General features: G+C 38.0%; 1 protein-coding gene across 5 annotated transcripts in view; it reads left to right on the top strand.

Moving 5' to 3' along the window:
• Window positions 1-336: 336 nt before the first annotated feature.
• ZC3H14 (zinc finger CCCH-type containing 14) overlaps window positions 337-20,671 on the top strand; it is a 41,790-nt gene continuing 21,455 nt past the window's right edge. For 4 of the 5 annotated variants that reach the window (XM_060004081.1, XM_060004079.1, XM_060004078.1 and 1 more), the window contains exons 1-9: window positions 337-489; window positions 974-1,016; window positions 5,959-6,073; window positions 8,530-8,570; window positions 9,046-9,241; window positions 9,596-10,025; window positions 10,565-10,725; window positions 11,122-11,222; window positions 12,459-12,614. In XM_060004081.1, the coding sequence (XP_059860064.1) occupies window positions 454-489; window positions 974-1,016; window positions 5,959-6,073; window positions 8,530-8,570; window positions 9,046-9,241; window positions 9,596-10,025; window positions 10,565-10,725; window positions 11,122-11,222; window positions 12,459-12,614 (1,279 nt within the window). In that variant the 5' untranslated portion in view covers window positions 337-453. Of the gene's footprint in view, window positions 490-973; window positions 1,017-4,454; window positions 4,536-5,958; window positions 6,074-8,529; window positions 8,571-9,045; window positions 9,242-9,595; window positions 10,026-10,564; window positions 10,726-11,121; window positions 11,223-12,458; window positions 12,615-20,671 lie in introns of all 5 variants that reach the window. The other variant, XM_060004083.1, reaches the window with a different exon arrangement.

Genomic DNA, 20,671 nt, shown 5'->3' with positions numbered 1-20,671 from the left:
ACACCTCAACTGCAGCTTTATGAGACCCTGAGCGGAGAATCCAGCTAAGCTGTGTTAAGATTCCAGACCCATGGAAACCACAAGATGGTAAATGTGTGCGGTAATTTGTTATGCAGCAATTAATAACTAATGATACCACTTCAGGAATTAGCAGATATGGGGAGAGGGGAGTCCTCTCTCTACGCTTACTTTGATTCTAAGGTTTTATCGCGGCTCTCCTCCCGGCCAGTAGAGGTCGCCAGAGTGCCGGCTCCCCGGGCCCGAGTGCGCGCAGGCGCAGGCTTAGGCGCAGGCGCGCTCGACTTGGCTCGAGCCGGTGGGGGCGGGTCACGCAGAGCGCGCGGCCGGGAGCGGCGGTGGTGGAGGCGGTGAGGCTGCGGGCTGGCAGCTGGACTCCGGCTCCCAGTAAGCGGAACCCTTCGCGGTGCTGAGCCCACCGCCGGCCCCGGAGCCATGGAGATCGGCACCGAGATCAGCCGCAAGATCCGGGTGAGGCCCGCGTCGGGCGGGGGCGGGAAGCCGGGCCTCGGCGGGCGGGCGGGCGCGCGGTTGTCAGGAGTAACGGGGGGTGTGGGGCCCGGCCTGGACGCTGCGGCCTGCTCGTCGCCGACGCTTTTGACTGGCCGCGGGGTCGGCGAGCAGCGCCTCCTCGGCCAGGCCGCCTCGGGCCTGGGCGCAGCCGCGGCCTCAGAGAGCGGGCTCGCGGCTGAAGAAGGAGCCGCCGGGAATCTGAGGGAGGCGTTGGGGTCCCGGCGAGAGCCACGCGGGGAGCTGGAGGGGGAGCCGCGGGGGGCGCCGCGGAGGAGGGGTTCCGGGGTGGGACTGGGGGGGCCCGAGGCGTCTCCCCACCCCCCACTCGGGCGCCCGGCGGGCAGGAGGTGTGCGCGCTCGCGAAGTTGCCTCTGCGCTGCAGTCGGTCTGTTTTCCCAGGGCCGCCTTTCTCACGCGCACGATGGTTTTTTTCTTCCCTCAGAGTGCCATTAAGGGGAAATTGCAAGAACTAGGAGCTTACGTTGGTAAGTCTTCTGTTGTTAGCCTAATAGACTTTAGAATTTGCAGCGAATTTAATTTTAGGAATGCATTTTTCCTATCATGCCTTTGACTTTGGAGAGACGCCCTTTTACCTTCGAATCTGATACTCCCTGGTTACTTCTTTTCCGTACTATCTTTCCATTGAAAGCTTTATATGCAACATTGTTTTTTTTCCCAGATCCCCTTCTAATAGGGTGTTTTGAAATCGTTTAGCTTCCTCTGTTGAGGCTCTGTCATATTTTCCTTAATATTTGTCTGATTTCTGTTGTTTTTCCTATTTTCTTTCCTTTCCTCTTGAACTTCATTTTTCAGAATTATTATTTTGCATGTGAATGATGCTGTCTGGCATTTACCTCTCTCGTGGTTCAGTGAGTTTTATTTTCAGATCTCTTTATTTTTCCTGCCCCTTTTTTTCTTACCTCCCGATGGTAATGTGTCTTTTTTCTTTTTATTTTTTTATAAATTATAACTTGAGTGTTTACTCTGGGCCAGGCACTGTGCTTAATTATTGTCGTATATGCATTAGGTCACGATAATCCCCAGGAGAACACTGGAAGGTAAGTGGTAATATCCCCAGTTGTACAAGCAGGGAAACAGGCTTTGGGTGCTTGGCTTGAGCAAGGTTTTATGGATTGAGACCTGCGTCTGTTTGGCTCCAAAGCTGGTGCCTCCTGTAAAAATAATAGCTACCACTTATGATAGTGGTTCTCCAGGTGTGGGAGACCCCAAGGGTCTCTGAAGTCAAAACTATTTTCATATTAATACTGACAGGGTATTTGCCATTTTCACCGTGCTGACATTTGGACTGTGCAAAAGGGGTGAGTAAAACTGCTGGTACCTTAGCCCGAATCAGTATCTCACACCAAACTTTACAAGAAATTATCGTATTCTTCACCACCCTTCCACTTGCAATTACAAAGAAAAAAAAAAAAAGAGGCCAGTTTCATTTATGAATGTAAGTGATGAAGTAAAATATTTTTTTAAACCCTGGCCCTGACTACATCTTTTTAATATGTGGTGTTAGGAAATAGGAAGTACTCATAGTACTTCTGCCATACTGAAGCATGATGGGTTGTCTTAAGGCAAAGAATTTGTGTGATTGAGTTGAGAACTGACCTAGCCACCTTTTTCATGGAATTTTTTTTTCTTTTGTTTTTTTTGGAACTATTTTTTAAAGTTTAGTTGATTTACAATATTGTGTTAGTTTTAAGTGTACAGCAAAGTGATTCAGTTTTACATATATATGTACTTTTTTCAGATTGTTTTCCGTTATAAGCTATTAAAAAATATTGAATACAGTTCCTTTTGCTATACAGTAAGTCCTTGTTGCATATCTGTTTTATTATGGTAATTTATCTGTTAATCACATACTCCTAATTTATCCATCCCCCTCCCCCCTTTTACCCTTTGGAACATCATTTTTAACTTCTAAGAAAGACTAACGGGCTAGTTACATAATTTGGATTTTTGGCAGACATTTTCCTGAAAGTGAGCAAAGGTAAAGAACTAGTAAAGTTTGTTGCCAATGACAAAGTTGAGTTTTCAAATGAAAATCAGAATTTTGGAAAATTTGTCTTCCTCCATAAATTTGACAGCGTGGTGATATTAGCAAATGGTTCTTCTATACTGTATAATGAAATGTATCCGTATGCCAGTGGTTTGTTTAGCTCAGTGAACCAGTAATTTTTCAAATGACCAATGCATGAATATTTTTAAACTGTACAGGGATAAGAAAGATCCATTAAAAGTGCAGGATGGATCAATGGATTTTCATGTAACAGAGTACAAAAAGGTCATTGATACAGTTTTTAGATTCAGTATTGTTGCTTACCTTCAAGAAACTACCACTCGTTGAGTTTTGGTGTAGTATCACAGGAGAATATCCACATTATCTGAAAAGGGTACTAAAATACCCCTTTTCCCGTTGCATACCTGTGTGAGACCAGATTTTCTTCACATTCTTTTTTTAGAACAACATAAAACAGGTTTATTGTTTATGGCATAGGTGTATTATTTTAAACGAATTAAGAAATCTAAAAATTCTGAGTTGCAGTTTCTAGTATGGTAAATATCAGTAGCTATACGCACATGAATAAAAGCTGTTTGGGATCATCAGTAATTTTCAGTAGTGTAAAGGGGGGCCTGAGACCAGATGGTAGTTTGCCACATACTAATTATTTGTTGTCAGGATTGTTGTAAGACTAACAGATAAGAAAATTGAGGCTCACAGGTTAAAGATGAAGCTGAACCAGGATTGTTTATTCTTTTATTCATTCAACATTTAATGGATGCCAGCTTTGTGCCAAGAACTTGTTTTGGGTCAAAAAGAAATCCACAGAAAACCTACAGTGAGAACTTTAGTAATTCTAGCACATGAAAACATAAACACATATTACTTGGGTCTAAATTCAATCTGATGATTCCTATCATTTATCAGAAACCTCAAACCAAGAATTTTGAGCCTATTAATACTAAAAACCTGGTTACAAGCTTGACGAAGTCCAATGGGAAGTGTAATTGTAGTAAAGATATCATGTATTTTATAGTTTTCAAAATATTTTCATAGAGTTCTATTTGTACCTGAACACAATGCTGGAGTGGGGATGGCAGGTAATTTACTTTTTTACAAATAAAGAAATGGAGTCTTGGGAGGGCTAAATACAGCTGGTCAGCAGCAGATTTAAGACCCAAGAACTCAGGTCTTCTGGGTCGTTGATGTTTCTATTATGGTTGCTTCATAATAGAAACTTGGTGAGTGAACAGAAGGATAGGAGTCACTCCCGTATGCTCCTCTTGAACTCATCTGTCCCAGCTGTTAACATATTAGCACAGCTTCTCAACTTGTTTGCCTCTACTTCTTGACTGGAAGTTTCTTGAGGGCAGAGACTTCATATTGGTTGTGTCTCAGTGGCCTAGCAGAGCACCAGATATTTTCATGAATGTTGATTAAGTGGGTAAACAGGGATCACCATTAGACTATTTGAAATATACATTATTTGTTTACAGTTAGCTACCTAATTATTTGAATGTATAGGCATCATTGTCCTTCTGAAAAGGGTGACTTTCTAATCCCTTTCTTTGTGCTGAAGTACTGGAAACCTTTTTATGGAAACAATTCTTTAGTAAATATTTGAATATCTATTTTCAAGGCATTGAGTGGGATATAAAGATGAGCAGCTGTTTGTTAAGAGTTGATACGGCTTCATTTGTGTTTGTTTAAAATGGAGTACTTTAGTGAGATGGCAGTTATAATTCAGAGCAGTCTTAAATTCACATTTTAGGAAGTATGAACTTGCAGGAACCGTCAACATTTTACTGTTTTTCAGTACATAGATTTCAGATGAACTTGAGAATGCTATTAGAATTCTGTAGGAATGTATCATGAACACTTTATTTTATTTATTTTTTGGCCGTGCCACAAGGCTTGCGGGATCTTAGTTCCCAACCAGGGATTGAAGCACCGAGTCCTAACCACTGGACTGCCAAGGAAGTCCCAGAAACACGTTAGTTTTCATTAGATTCTTATTTCTCATTTTGTGTCTACTGAGAGAACGATGTTAGAATTTCTAACAGCCTTGTTGAAATATAATTGTTATAAACTCCACCTATTTACAGTTTGCTATGTCTTGATATGTATACACCATAATCAAGCTAATGAACATATCCATCACTTCCAAAAGTTTCCTTTTGGGTTTTCCTGGGGCTCTTTTGTATCCTTCCCTACCGTCTGTCCTTGTCCCCACCCTGTACCAGAGCAACTGCTGACCTCATTTACATAAAATTTTATAAAATGCAAACTAATATATAGTGTCAGAAAGCACAGCCTATTTGTTTTCATTACTGACATTATGAGGGAGAAAAACTGTCAAGACTGCCAAAGCACCCCAACTTTGTTTTCCTTTCCTGGGTTACCAATGGCAGCCCATGGTAGGGACACTTTGTGTAAATAAGCTGTGAGGCTTATTTACTAAAGTTGCCAGAAAGCAGTGGAGCCTTTTGATACTTTACAAAGAAAATAACAAATGACTGACTACTTGTTCTTTTATCTCCTCACATTGAATTGCATGCTTCTAGCAAGTATTCTGATTTCTCTGTTTCCATTTGTAGATAGGGCTTTAGTGTATTTGTGCTTTTCTTGAACTGGATTTTTGATATTTCTTCTTGAAACAAATGTCTGATAGTAGTTCTGAAATGAACCTTTCTGCCTACATAGAAATGTTGTGAATATTTAAGGTATTAAAGAATCTAAAGGAATTTTTTTTGGTAGGGATCAAAGTTCCTGATAAATAGCTTTTGCTTTTGCTTTGGGGTTTTTTTGTTTGTTTTTGGTCCTAGACCTCACCCTCATAATTCACTGTTAGGAGGGTATAAGAATGAAACAGTGAGTTGAGTAGAAATCATTTAACTAATCTTAAGATTAAATTTTTTAAATGATGTATAATTTTGGGGTGGTTTTAGTTTATTTGATGTTGCTGCAAGTTTGTTACCCTAATTAAAATCTGCCTTTACCAAGGATAAAGGTGTTCCTTGAGAAATGAGTGTCATTTTGAAACAAACACGCACAAAACTGAACAAAACTCAGTATTATTCTTGAGAAATGTCCAGTATGCTTTCTGGAAGCTTTTCTGAAGTTAATGAGCATTATTAAAAAAGATTAAAGGAAATGAATGCACTCTCAAGTTTGATACCGTAATTCAGAATATCTAGTTATGTAAATATTTATTAGTTATTCCTAGTTCCTGTTCTTCTAGTAATTGAAATACTTATGGAATAAAGAGAAAGAAAGCTATACTTTTTGTCCAGCATAATTCCACTAGAGCTGACATTCTTAGAACTACATCTATATTTTCAAGCACATCAGCTTCAAGTAGAAGAAAATATTAAGGAAAGCATAAAAAGTTTTTATATACTTTTCCTTTTAAATAGATGAAGAACTTCCTGATTACATTATGGTGATGGTGGCCAACAAGAAAAGTCAGGACCAAATGACAGAGGACCTGTCCCTGTTTCTAGGGAACAACACAATTCGATTCACCGTATGGTATGTTTCTGAATATTTACCCCTCAGACCAAAGTTTGGCTCAAGTCAAGAGTAGGTGTTCTGTCTGAAAAGAGGTTCTTGAGAGGAGAGTCAGATTCAGTGTTGTGAGGCAGGTTGTGAGTGTTGAGAGCACAGCCTCTGGAGCCAGACTGCCAAGGTTGAATCCTGGATCTGCCTCTTTCCTTGGTTTCTCCATCTGCAAAATGGGTATCGTAAATCACCTTTATAGGGTGGTTGTGAAAATTAAATAGCTAATACATGTAATGTGCTCACAGCTGTGCCTGGCCCATAACAAGTCCTTAGTATGTGTTGACTGTAGTTAATACGTTTCTTTTGTAAACTTCAGCATGTTATCATTCCTTTCCCTCCACCAAAACCAGTTATAGATGTTTTTTGGACTGGGTTGACTTCCTGAATTGCTTTCTTCAGTCAGCTAACTTAGGAGGCAAGGTTTTTTGACAAAATTTCAAATCAATTTTTTAGTTTGGAGCTTTTTTTTTTTTTTTTTGCGGTACGCGGGCCTCTCACTGTTGTGGCCTCTCCCGTCGCGGAACACAGTCTCCGGATGCGCAGGCTCAGCGGCCATGGCTCACGGGCCCAGCCACTCCGCGGCACGTGGGATCTTCCCGGACCGGGGCACGAACCCGTGTCCCCTGCATCAGCAGGCGGACTCTCAACCACTGCGCCACCAGGGAAGCCCAGTTTGGAGCTTTTTGAAGTCTGGAATTTTGAAATAGGCAACTTTGTGTTCAAATATAAATCAGTATTTTAATTTCCAGTGTCCTTTTTCAAACCACATATTCCTTTGGTTGAGAATACTGACCAAAAGCATGAGATTTAATTTATGAAGGCAGGCCAGGTTCTGGTACCAGGTTTGAGGTAGAGTGAGAGCTGGGGGAGGGTAACGATGTGGCTGAGAACAGAGCAGGAAGGATCATATAAAGGTCCTCACTGGGAACCACCAGTTGCAGCACAAGTTGATAGATGGAGCAAAAGTTGCATGAGCAGTGGCCTGCTTAATTTGAATGGCAAGAGACTGGGAGACCAGATAGGCAATAAGGAGGAATATGAAACTGGTTAACTTGCCTTTAAACCAAAGTTTGTCTTAAAGGCATTTTGGCCCCAATGGGAAACTGTATCCTTTATAACTCCGGTGAAGCTTTCTTGAAATTCCACACAGAATTCTCTGGGTTTATATTACACATTTTTGAAGAACATTGAGTGCAGTGGTTGTTCCTTAAATGTTTTGGTACATACACTCCTACAGTGTGGGTGACCTAACCCACTTATTATGGTTTGTCCCCAGAGTTTACCAAAAGAAGAGAGATCATGGTGCTTTTGACTGGGGAAATTACCATTATCAAGAGTACTGCTTTTTTTTTTTTTTTTTAAATGCTTCAGCGGTCCAGGTACTTGTTTTGTTTCATGTACGTTTTTTATGACTAGACTTTTGGTTCAACATTTGGATCACTTTGAGTCCTAGTAACGTAATATGGGACATTGACCTAGTAGATCCTTTCTCAGATAACTTGAGGGAGTGCTTTAGACAAATTTCTTACATAAGCAGACTGCCAACTGAATTTGAATTTAAAATCACATTAATTCAACTCTTTCATCTTGCCATAAATTTTATTCTTCACCATGTACTGATAAAAGTGATGGTGTCTCTGTTTTGACACTTTGCTTTCTTAAGTGTTCATTTACACCCGCCACAAACAGACTATTCTGATTCTTTGGAGCCCTGCAATAACTGTATCCTAGGGGATAGTGGCATGTGACTGGGTTCTGGGTGAAACATTATTATAATGAGATATTTCTGGTGTTTTTAGGATGCCTGGCCTCCTGGAAGGATTGTAAGACAGTTTTGCCTTGTACATAACTACTAAAATAGGTTATATTATAATTAAGGTTGTGGCTTGTTTACAGCATTAGTTTTGAAAACAGTAGTTATAATGAAGTGATATATTTTGAGATTATTTTTAAAGTTTTTTCACCTCTCAGGATAAAGTTCTTCCAGAAACCATCTAAGTAGATAAAAAATAAATTTAAACTGTGCTTAAAACAATTTTAATAATGTTACTTTACATTTATGGTATTTTATCTCCTTTTATCTACCTTGAATCTTTAGTTCTTTTGAAACAGAATGATATTCTTTGTGGATCAGCGCTGTGTGGTCAGATGATAATCATTGCCCTTATTTTTGCAGAGGCTAGGTGTTGAAAATAGTGATGAAAAAATAAGATTTTTGATTATTCTACAATATTCATGTACAGCCTTTTTAAAAAAAATGTAAAACTTAATTTTAATACTATTTATCCATTAAATTCCATTCAGTACCATCTGTCAGTGTTTATCTGAAGACTAGATCTAAAATGTCATCAAATTTAGAGTGACAGTTGAAATCCAATGTTTCTTGATTAACAGAAGCTTTAACTTTTTTGGTTTTTTTCTTTTAGGCTTCATGGTGTATTAGATAAACTTCGTTCTGTAACAACTGGTAAGGTTCATAAAGATGATGTGTGAGTGTTTTTGGAATTTGCTATAGCATATGATCGTTTTTCTGAAGTCACTTATACTGCTTTGGGGAAAAAAACCATAAATTTGAAAATGGTAGTTCATTTGAAGTTTTTGAGGAAGCCCACATTTTTATGAATTTAAAAGCAATAAACTTAATATAATTCGAAGGTGATTTGAACAAGGGAAGGGAAAGTATGCAATTTATTCTAAGGAAATAATTATGGATGTGTGCAATGATTTAGCTTCAAGGATATTTCAGTGTTTTATAATTGAAAATTAAAAGTCCAGTAATAATAAATTAGATATATTATTATATCACTATGTATGGAATAATATTCACCCATTAAAAATGTTGTGGAAGAACACATATTTATTGCTTTAAAATTGGTGGTGAAGAAGGGGAAGGTTCAAAGTAATAAAAATAGCTTCAAGGGACTGTGTTTTTTTCTTTCTAGACCCCTCTAGTCTAAAGTCTTCCGATACCAACATCTTTGATAGTAATGTACCTTCAAACAAGAGCAGTTTCAGTCGAGGAGATGAGAGAAGGCATGAAGCTGCAGTGCCACCTCTTGCAGTTTCTAGCACTAGACCTGAAAAAAGAGAATCTAGGGTTTCTACAAGTTCACAGGAGCAGAAGGCTACTAATGTCAGGTAAGAGTCTTGTGTAGACCTGTGGGCAGGTGGGTGTGTGTATGTGACATTTACATTAGTTAATATGTCTTTAAATTGCTGTTTTCAGAAATTTTTGGAAATGAGGTGGTCATGAGCAGTTTTTTTGAATAAAATAATGAAGGATAAGTCCAAAGTATGATTACCTTTTATATAAAATGTAGTAAGTCAAAGTTTAAAAAAAAGAATGCAATTTCAAAGTAGTTTTTAATGGACTACATAAAGGGATTATCCATACTTTTTCATTAAGATGTATCTAAATATCCTTTGAAGAGTTGAAGATACTGCTCTAAATTGGTAACACACCCTTTTTGGTTTTGTTTTCCTTTTTAACAGACAGACTTATGATGATGGAGCTGCAACCCGACTAATGTCAACAGTGAAACCTTTGAGGGAGCCAGCACCCTCTGAAGATGTGATTGATATTAAGCCAGAACCAGATGATCTCATTGATGAAGATCTCAATTTTGTGCAGGAGAATCCCTTATCTCAGAAAAAACCTACAGTGACACTTACGTATGGTTCTTCTCGCCCTTCTATTGAAATTTATCGACCACCTGCAAGTCGAAATGCAGACAGTGGTGCTCATTTAAACAGGTTGCAGTTTCAACAGCAGCAAAACAGTATTCATGCTGCCAAGCAACTCGATATTCAGACTAGCCGGATATATGAAACAGGACGTTTGTGTGAACCAGAAGTGCTTAACAGCTTAGAAGAGACTTATAGTCCCTTCTTCAGAAACAGCTCAGAAAAGATGAGCATTGAGGTTTGTATATACTTTTAAATTCTGACTCATTAGGCTGAAAATTGTCAGTTCTTAATGCTAAATTGTACATGGAATAACTAAACACATACTGCAAGTTTGTTTTAAACTGATTTCTGTGCTGCTCAACATAATACATCAGTCAGATTTTCCTCTCCACAACTGGCTACAGATACTTTACATCTTGTTTACATTCCTGGATGCTAACAGTTGAGATAGCTTTAACCTTACCTTATCATTTTGCGAGGATTTTAGGTCAGTATTAGATCCTTCACAGCAACTGCCAGTAAACAATTGAGTAACTCCATTTTATTGGTTTCCTCAACAGTGCTATATATTGCTGTTTATAAATGAATTAAAGCACTGGTTTTTGTTTTAGCTAAAGATTGGCTATTGGAGATATTACTTGTATTTTTATAAGAAACCAGGGAAATAGCCCATGAATTCTTAATGTGCTTGGCGTTTTCTTGAAAAGAAGCAAGTATTCTGTAGTAGAATTTTATTTTCTGAGACTAGGTAAGTGGAAATTTATCTGATTGCAGGAAGAAAACTTTCGGAAGAGAAAGTTGCCTGTGGTAAGTTCAGTTGTTAAAGTAAAAAAATTCAATCATGATGGAGAAGAGGAGGAGGAAGATGATGATTGTGGGTCCCGTACAGGAAGCATCTCCAGCAGTGTGTCAGTGCCAGCGAAACCTGAACGGAGGTACCCGAACATGTCTACATTAATTTTTCATCGCCTGGTGGAGTCTTCTGGGTTCCTTGAAGAGGGTATCATGAAAATATAAATTTAATACCATGTAAGACTTTTCCATTGGTTTTTGAGCAACACTTCTATTAATGAAAGAGAAGTTGCCTAAAATTGGAGAAGATTGCAAAGAATATTAAAAACTGTAATATGGGTGGGAGGAAGTTTGATCCAAATTCATTATTTTAAAAAGTTATAAGGTTATAAGGTTCTCATCCAGTTGGCATTTCCTAAAAACTACAGCTAGTCTGTTCCAAACCTAAGAGAAGGCTGTAGTAAAGGTATAATGGATGGCTAGCATGTAAAGAACTCAAATCTAAAATTTAATCAGTATACCTTTCTTAACTTTTTTAGACCTTCACTTCCACCTTCCAAACAAGCTAACAAGAATCTAATTTTGAAGGCTATATCTGAAGCTCAAGAATCCGTAACAAAAACAACTAACTACTCTGCAGGTAATTTAAATGTATTATGTTGACATTAAGTAAGAGATTTCTGTAAGTCTTGAGTAAGCTATAGATGATTGCTCCTCAAGTTGTGATAAAATACAGATGCCTGCCAGATGTCAGGACCAAGGTGAGGTTCAGAGAATGATTAAAAGGAGATTTGACCAGTTTGAGAAGCTTTCCCGACTGTCAGTGGAACTTAGTTCTCTGAGCAACTCTAATGCCTTTTACTCCCTCTTTCTAATGTATGTGAAATATATAACGGAAATCTTAAAAGGGAGTTTTGATAAATATGAGACTTTTCATATTTATAGCATTAGAGTCAACATTAGATATGAACTTATGTTATTTAAAAGGGAGCAAAATTTGAAAATATTAAGAGCCTGAAATTAGAAAAATTTGTCTAGTATATGAACAGGTTGGTTTCTTTCCTCTCAGTAGAACCCATTACTCTGTGCCCCATGTGCTATAGCCAATATGTAAAATTTTCTGTTAATAAGCTGTGATGATTACCCACTCTAAATTTTTAAATTTTATTTTTGCTGTGGATTTGATGACTGTTCTTTTCGCATTGTTCTGCTTTTCTATTCTCCTTTGCATCTTTTTATATGACCGCTTTCTAAAGTGAAATAAACTGTAAGCTAGCAACTTTTGAGCCTGATCGTCACCTGTCCCCTTGCTTCTCCTCATCCCTAATTTAACCCTGAACATAAACAGCTTTTGGCTTATAGGGTAAGGATTATCAGGCAAAGGCCAACACTTGACATAACAGTTCATCTGTTTACATTTTCTTTTTTGGTCTGTCAGCAATATTGAGTGTTTACAATGATGAGAAATTCAGACTTATCACTGTGACCTTAATTTCCTGCTTTTGTCATTGGAGAGTTTTCCAAGTTTTTTGAGAGATAGCATTGAAATTCTTTCTTCACCTAGGTTATCTAGATTACAGTTTGAAATTGTTATAGAACCATGAGGCAGAACCCAGACTACATTTGGTTAAAAATGAATACATGTGTGCTGCAGTGTATTTATGGCATGTAGTTTAAACTGTATAAATGTTGTTTACATAAGTATGGGTAACTGAGTCATAGAATATTATAAGGAAAAATGAGGTGTCTATGAATTGTTTCTAACTCCTCATATTCTAAACCCAAGGAGGCATTTATATTTAATGTGATATTCACTGTTGAGTTTTGAAATATTACTTCATTTGGATTTCCATCTTTTTTGCTTTTTATATAAAAGTCTCACAGAAACAGACACTTCCAGTTGCCCCCAGAACTCGAACTTCTCAAGAAGAATTGCTAGCAGAAATGGTCCAGGGGCAAAGCAGGGCCCCCAGAATGAGTTCCCCCATTAAAGAAGAGGAAACAAAAGGAGATAATATAGACAAAAGTCAAGGTAATAATTTAAATGATATTTCATTGCCTATTACACTTTTTTCATGAGGCATTAAGTATTTTCCAGTGGGTATTTATGAAATGTTGGTTATACTATGAGAAAAGGGCTTATTAATAGGCCCCCAAATAGAATAAGGGACCATGAGGAAAGTCCGTACCTACACTTTTTAGAATTTAAATCTTATCATTAGGGAAATTTTTAGTGTTCTCAGAAGTGGAGAGAATAGTGCAATGAATTCCCATGAACCCAGTCACCTAGCATTAATAATTGCCAGTCTTTAGAAAGCTTCTACTTAAAGATACATAGATACCTACATTCTTCCTTTTCTTCTTTTTGTTAATCCTACCCCTCTTCTCTTGAACTTGAAATCTTTAAATCTCCCCTCTCTGAGCATCCTGTCTCTGACCTGCCAGAACTGCCTTATTGTCCCAGTGATACTACTTTATCCCCTTGTGCCTGACATACTTCCAGCTGATCTTTCTGCTTCCTTTCTCTCAACCTCCCACCCTCAACTCTTGCACAGACTCTCCTGTCTGAAGTGTGACTCTGATCATGTGACTCTTCTGTGAGAGCATTTATAGCTTCTCTTCCTACTGTGCATTATCTAGGACTGATGTCATCAGCTTGGCCTTTAGGCAGCTTCTGGTCCCTGGGCCTGCCCAGCCCTTCTCCACTGCTCTCCAACCTGTTTCTTCTGTTCCCATCAGGAAAGAGTCTAGTTCTTTTCCTCTTCTACTGAAATCTGATTAAAAAACCCCACCAAAACTGTATGCTCGTCATGACTTAATACTTTTACAGTGCTGGAATACATTTTTTCATTCCTCCTCAGCTGTGTCCTTTAAATTGTTCCAGGTTCATCTCAAATTTACTTGTTTTGTGAAGCCTTAAGGATTCCATCTTATATTTGTCTGTTCTCTCTTTTTTTAAAGAAGTCTTTGACTGTGGTGTGCAATTTGCTGTGTCAGCATTATGTGCAGTTCCAATAAATCATGGACCTGAAAATGGGAAAACCCTTAAAGTAGCCAGTAGGTACTAACTGGGCCAATTTGTGAAGAGTAGTTGGAAACTGGGATTTGAGCTTTAGTAAGGATTTCCAGTGAATTGAAGTCTGTCAAACGGTTTTGAATCTGTGATTTCATGATGGCATTTTTAAGTAAACAGTCGGTCCTTTTGGAGGATAATAGATACTAATTCATTGTCTTGGAAACCAGAGAAATAAAATAATTGAGCATTTATGCTGTCTTTCCTTTAAGGATGGTACCACTGGGTATCAAAGTAGTATAGGAATTAGTACTTGTTTTTGTAAGTGAAGTTTTATTGGAAGTAAACTATGCCCATTTGTTTATGTATTGTCTGTGGCTGCTTTTATACTACAACCACAGAGTTGAATAGTTGCAACAGACCATAAAGCCCACAGAATTTAAAATAGAAAATGTTTGCTACCCCTTGTGATATAGTAGATGAAGGAAGCATCTTTTAAAATAAATCTAGCTAAGAAGTGAAAAAAATGATAGAATTCTAGTGGTTTTTCCCAACTAACAGTGAATTAATGAATCTAGGCACTGATAATGGCTACTAAAATGGTTTTTAAAGTGAAAATCAGCCATTTTGTGCCTCCCAATGAAAGAATAAAACACTACCTTAGTCTTGCCAGAGGATTTGAACCTGAGTGATCAAGCCTCTGATGCAGCAGTCAGCTTGCAGGAAGTACAGAGGCCAGAGGAATATGTTAATTGCTGCACCATGAGTGTGCAACAGGCAAAGTACCCTCTCTGGGGCACTGTATAGGTCAAACAGCCTGAGAATTCTAGATTAAAAGACTTAAAAGACAAAAGGGGTAAGATTAATCTATAGTGTCTAGGTTCATACACTTGTGTGATAAAATCACAAACTGTAGATATTACTACAAAAGGCATATGGTGGTTACTTTTGAATAGGACTGATTATATTGGAGTACATGAAGTGGGGCTTGTGGGGTAGCTTACATAGTCTGTTTTCTTGATCTGAATGGTGGTTATAAGGGTGTTTTGCCTTATAAGAACTCACTAAACTCTTACTTTTGTGTGGCTTTCTATATCATCGTTTTGTTTTAAAGTAAAAGTTTAAAAAACTGAAAAGGTATCAAGTATCTCTACTGATGAGGACTGTTACTACTCTTACCGGTACCATTTGTTTGCAAGCGTGAAGTGACACACTGCGAAGTCATTAATTAGTGTGCTTACTCACTGTTTTGTAGCTTTGTCTGTGACAGGGTTTTTTTTTTTTTTAATTTATTTATGTATTTATCTTGGCTGAGTTGGGTCTTTGTTGCTGCGTGCGGGCTTTCTCTAGTTGCGGCGAGCGGGGGCTACTCTTCATTGCGGTGTGCGGGCTTCTCACTGTGGTGGCTTCTCTTGGTGCAGAGCACAGGCTCTAGGTGCGCGGGCTTCAGTAGTTGTGGCATGCAGGCTCAGTAGTTGTGGCTGGCGGGCTCTAGAGCACAGGCTTAGCAGTTGTGGCACACAGGCTTGGTTGCTCCGCGGCATGTGGGATCTTCCCTGACCAGCGCTCGAGCCTGTGTCCCCTGCATTGGCAGGAGGATTCTTAACCACTGCGCCACCAGGGAAGCCCTGTGACAGGTTTTTAAAAATCTATGCACATGTATTGGCATGAGTTGTTGATAGTGTTCTCTCATCGCTCTGACCTCTGTAGTTTTACTGGGCTAGCCACCTCAAAATATTTTGCTTTTTCTCTTTTTGTCTTGGGTTAATCTGTCACTAGAAGTGTATTTTGTCAGTCTTTTCAAAGGTTTATCATGACAACAATTCTGGCTTTATTGATTCTCTTTTGGTGTGTTGTCTATTTCATTGATTTCTGCTCTTATTTTTAATATACCCATCTATATTTTTCTTACTAATTTATCTTAGCCTGTCCTTTTTATTTTGCAAATGTAAACATTTAAGCTATGAAATTCTCTTGACGTGCCATTTTTGCTGCATGTCACAATTTTTTTTTTTTTTTTTGTGGTATGCGGGCCTCTCACTGTTGGCCTCTCCCATTGTGGAGCACAGGCTCCGGACGCGCAGGCTCAGCAGCCATGGCCCACGGGCCTAGCCGCTCCGCGGCATGTGGGATCTTCCCAGACTGGGGCACGAACCCGTGTCCCCCTGCATTGGCAGGCAGATTCTCAACCACTGCGCCACCAGGGAAGCCCTCACAAATTTTGATATATACATTTTTCATTATCATTTGAATTATCTTTAATTCCCATTATGATCTTCTTCGACCTGTAAGTTATTTAAAAGTGTTTTTAATTCATAGTATATGGAAGTTTTGGGTTTTGTCTGTTAACCTTTTTAATTATATACTATGGACTTAGTTGTACTGTGGTCCGATAATGTGATCTGTGTAATACATACTCTTATGAAAATAGTTAAGATTTAAGGCAGTCAGTTTTGTACGTCTTTCATGTGCATTTTGGAAGAAAGTGGACTCTAATTGTTGAATTGAGAATTTTGCATTTAGTAGACAAAGCTATCCAGTTAATATTGTTCAGATCTTGACCTTGCTGAGTTTTCGGTCTACTTATCGGTGATTGAGCGGGTTTTGAAATTGCCTGTCAGGATGACAAATTTGTCTTCATTTCTCTGTACTTCTGGTAGATTTTGTTTCAGTTACTTTGTGGCTCTTAAACTAGGTGCACATATACTTAGAATTATCCTGATGAATTGAATCAGGAAGGTACATCTTCCTGATTAATTGAACCTTTTATCTGTATCTATAATCCTTTATGTACTAAATGATGCTTTTATCTTCAACTCAGTTTTGTCTGATATTAATATAGCTATTTAGTTAGTATTTGCTTCATATATACGTGCTTCATGCATTTTTCAGTCTTCTCTGACCTTGTTAGGCATACGTATCTCTTAACTATCATAAAGCTAGATTACTGTTTTAAAATTCAGTCTGAGCTTGCTTTTATATGAGTTTAAACCATTCACATATATGAGAATTATTGATGGAGTTGGACTAGTTTCTGTCACCTTTTTTTGGTTTGTATTTGCCTGCTTTCATTTTTTGATCTTTTTTGTCTTTTTTAAAGATTCATTAATCACTATTGTAATTGTTGTTGGTTGCCCAGCTCTCCTTTATTTTGTACTGTTTTAAACTCTGTTTCTGTTCTTTTATTGGTTACCACTGAAATTTTACCATACAGATTTAATATTCCAGAAGTTAATATTCTGACCCCATCCCCAAACAGTAAATAGATTTTAGAATACCTTAGCTCCAGTTTTACCCCCTCAGACTTTACATTATGTTTCCAGTGTTTCCATTTTGGCCCTTTTTTTAATGGATAAATTGGGCACCATTACTGTTTTACCCAGGCAGTGTTTGTTCACATTTACCTACATATTTATTGTTTTTTTTTTTTCTCATATCACTTGAATGTTATTTGGGGATTGTCATTTTCCAGTATTTTAAAGTATTTTGAAGTGTATTCTTTGGAAGTTTCTTTGGAACAGGTCTGTTGGTAAATTTCCCCAAGAGTCTGTTCACCTACAAGAGTGTTCATTTCTCCTTGTTCTTGTGCAGTAGCTAGCTTTACTGCATACACAAATCTAGGTTAACAAGAGTTATTTGCTCTCATCACCTTGTTTATATTATGCCATTGTCTTCTGGCTTCCATGGTTGTTGAGTGGACTTCTGTTATTCTAATTGTCTGTTGTTCCTTTGTAGGTGATCTGTCCTTTTTCTGGCTGCTTGCAGGATCTTCTGTCTGTCTTTGATGTTCTGCAGTTTCACTACAATGTGTCTAGGCATGGATTTCCTTTTATTTTTCCTATTTGGTATATGTTAAATAAAATTTTATATTTAAAGTAAAATACGGTACATTATGAAATATATGCTCACCATAGAAAATTTGGAAAAACAAAACAAATCATTGCAATACCTGCTGATAGATTAGAAAATAATCAAATAGTATAGAACAATTTAGAATAACAAGTAACATTCTTTGCTTCATTATTTTCCACACTGGTTCTCCTGGAGGCCACCACTTTTAAATGCTTCTGTTTATGACTTTCTTTCATTTTCTCCATGTCTGTAATAATATGCTTATACCGCTGTTTCTTAATTCACCAACTATCGATGTTATGTTTTGATTTCTTGCTACAGTATATCAGTATCTAACTCTCACTTTTCCTTGCCTCCAAGCCCATGTAGTAAATTCACTATTTTTAGTTCATCTACGGATTACTTTTATAATTTTAAGTAATACACCTATTTCTTGTCTGATTAACTGTATCAGTATATTTTGACTCCTGAAAGATAAGGATATTTATGTCCTTTAATTCTTATACATCTTTTCTCATGCCCCCACTTTCTAAATTCTGTCACCCGTACTTTTATATTGCTGAAGATCTAATTTACATTTTGTTCTGTTTTTCTAGTTACAGTTGCCATGCTTTGTAGATTGACTGTAAAAGTAGAGAACCAGTAAGCAGTGTTTAAATCATTAAGACTCAAAATGCTTCTCAGGGCCAAGTTTACATCATCTTCTAGAGTTCTTCATTTAGGGGTTCCCTAGCGTTGTTTACATTTTTCCCCTTATGTACAGTGTTTTGTTTTTCTTTGATTCTTCTTTTTTTCCCCCTTCTTGCATTGCCTACCTGTATTATAGTCTGAAGGTCTATCATTTTATACTATTAAATCTTTGGGTTTCCCTTTTTTCTTAGGTACCTTCCTCCTAGAGCCTCTGTCCTCTTCTGATCATCCCACTGGTTGCTCTCTAGGTCTGGTTCAAGGCTGTCATCCCAGGATTTACTCCTCCCCCGAGTTTGCTCTGCATTTCCTGGATCCCACTTTATCTTCTCAGTATAGTCTTCTGTTTTGTCACCACATCATGAAGAAACTTATATGGGAGGTAAATTTTTTGAGCCCTTAGAAATCGGAAGTATTTGATACTTCGACTAGGTACAGAATTCTGATCCTCAAAAAACTTTGAAGGCGTGACTTCATTATCTTGAGGCTTCTAATGTTTATGCTGAGAAGTTGGTAGCCCATCTGATTCTTATTCCATTATTAATACTAGGGCTTTTCCTCTGGGGATATTTAGGATTTTCTCTGTGGTGGTTTGTTTTTTTGTCTTTGTTTTTTTTTTTTAATGGAAGTATAGTTGATATACAGTGTTTCAGGTATACAGCAAAGTGATTGATTTATACACACACACACACACACACACACACACACACACACACACACACACACACACACACACACACACACACACACACTCTTCAGATTCTTTTCCATTATAGGTTATTAGTCTTATGTGTTCTTGATGTCTGAAATCTGCTGTGATAAGTCTAGGTACTAGTTAGTTACTTACGGGCTGGATACCCTGGGCACCCTTTTAATTTGAAAACCCATGCTTTCAGTCTGGGAAATTCTCTTATATTATTTCTATTAAAAAATTGTTCTTTTCATTGTTCTCTTCTTCTGGAAATTCTGTTAGTTGGATGATAAATTTCCTGCCTTGATTTTTCTCCCTTTTCTCTCCTCAATTTTAACTTGATCTTGTTCTACTCTGGAATATTTTCTTGACTTTATCTTCAGTCCCCCTATTTTTTCTTTTTTAAGACAGGCATATTTTTAAATTTCCACAAGCTCTCTCTTGTTCTGTTTTTCATAGTATCTTGTGAATACAGGATCATTTCAAATTTGTCTGAAGAACATAATAAGAGGTTTTTTTGGATTTTTTTTTAGAGAATTCTCTTTTGTCCCCTAATGGATAGTTTTCTATCAGTGTTTGTTTGGTGTTTTTGCACTTTCATTTGCAGGCTCTTTTTAAGAAGTCTGGACACGTGGTTACTAGTATAAGAAAAGGCAGTACGAAGACGTACCTAGTGTTGTGGCATGGGCTGTAAGCTTTACTGTGGGCAGGTTTTGTTTTAAATAAAGCAGATAAGGAGCTGCCTTATTGGTCTTGAAATTGCAGAGGAATTTCCCTGGGGGGCCCTTAAACACTCCCACTAGCTGCCTAGATTCTCCCCATATCATTTGCTGAGTTTATTTAGAAAAGAATATTTTTTTAAAAATTAAAAAATTTTATCTTTTAAATGTTTGTGCCTATACACAATGTTTTCTTCCAGATGTCCACATAGCTTGCTCATCTCTGTGAGGCCTTCCCTAGCCCCCCGAGCCACACACTTCCTACCACAATTTTCCTTTTTCTTTTTTTTTGGCCGCGGTATGTGGCATGTGAGATTTTAGTTCCCAGACCGGGGGTAGAACGTGTGCCCCCTGCTGTGGAAGCACGGAGTCTTAACCACTGGAGTGCCAGGGAAGTCCCCCAGCCCCCTTTTCTAAAACTTAATTTTTCTCCATAGCACTTATTGCCATCTAATACATATTTTATATTTTCATAGTTTGGATACTTTTATCTAGACTTGGAGCTTTAAATATCATCAACATAAAATGTGTTTTATTTGTTTCTTTTTGAGGCTCATCTCCTTCCCCTCAACCACCACAATACAAGTTCTTTGACTGGGGGGGGGTGGTGGTGGTGGTGGTGTGTGTGTGTGTGTGTGTGTGTGTTTCATTGCTGTTATCGAGCACCCAGAACAGTGCCTGGCATGTGGTAGGAGCTTAGTAAATATTTGTTGCCTTAATGAATGTGTCACTCCTGCTTGCATCTTACTTGTGGTTCTCCCAGTGTCTCATTTATGGCTTTTTTGCTTGGTCAGTATTTGTGCATGTATTTTCTATTTTCCAGAGGTGGTTGAAATCTCATCTGCTATGATCCCTTCCTAACCCCCATCTCTAAATCAGGGATCTCCAGATTTCTGACCATACAGTTTTTTGTATTCTAAAATTATTTTTCAGTGTGTACGCTAAATGTATGTATTTAGTTTACATATACACACTCAAATGCTCTTATTGATATGTATGTTAGAACAAAGTGGATTATCCTCTTAGAGACCCAATTTGGAATCCATTGCTTTATGTTAAGGATTTGTGCCATTTTTAAGTTCTTTACTTCATTTTTACGGACTCTCCAGAAGGAGAGGCTGTAAATG

This window comes from Delphinus delphis, chromosome 2 (genome assembly GCF_949987515.2).
Source record: "Delphinus delphis chromosome 2, mDelDel1.2, whole genome shotgun sequence".
Taxonomy (NCBI): domain Eukaryota; kingdom Metazoa; phylum Chordata; class Mammalia; order Artiodactyla; family Delphinidae; genus Delphinus; species Delphinus delphis.
This window is presented reverse-complemented; position numbering and strand designations above follow the sequence as displayed.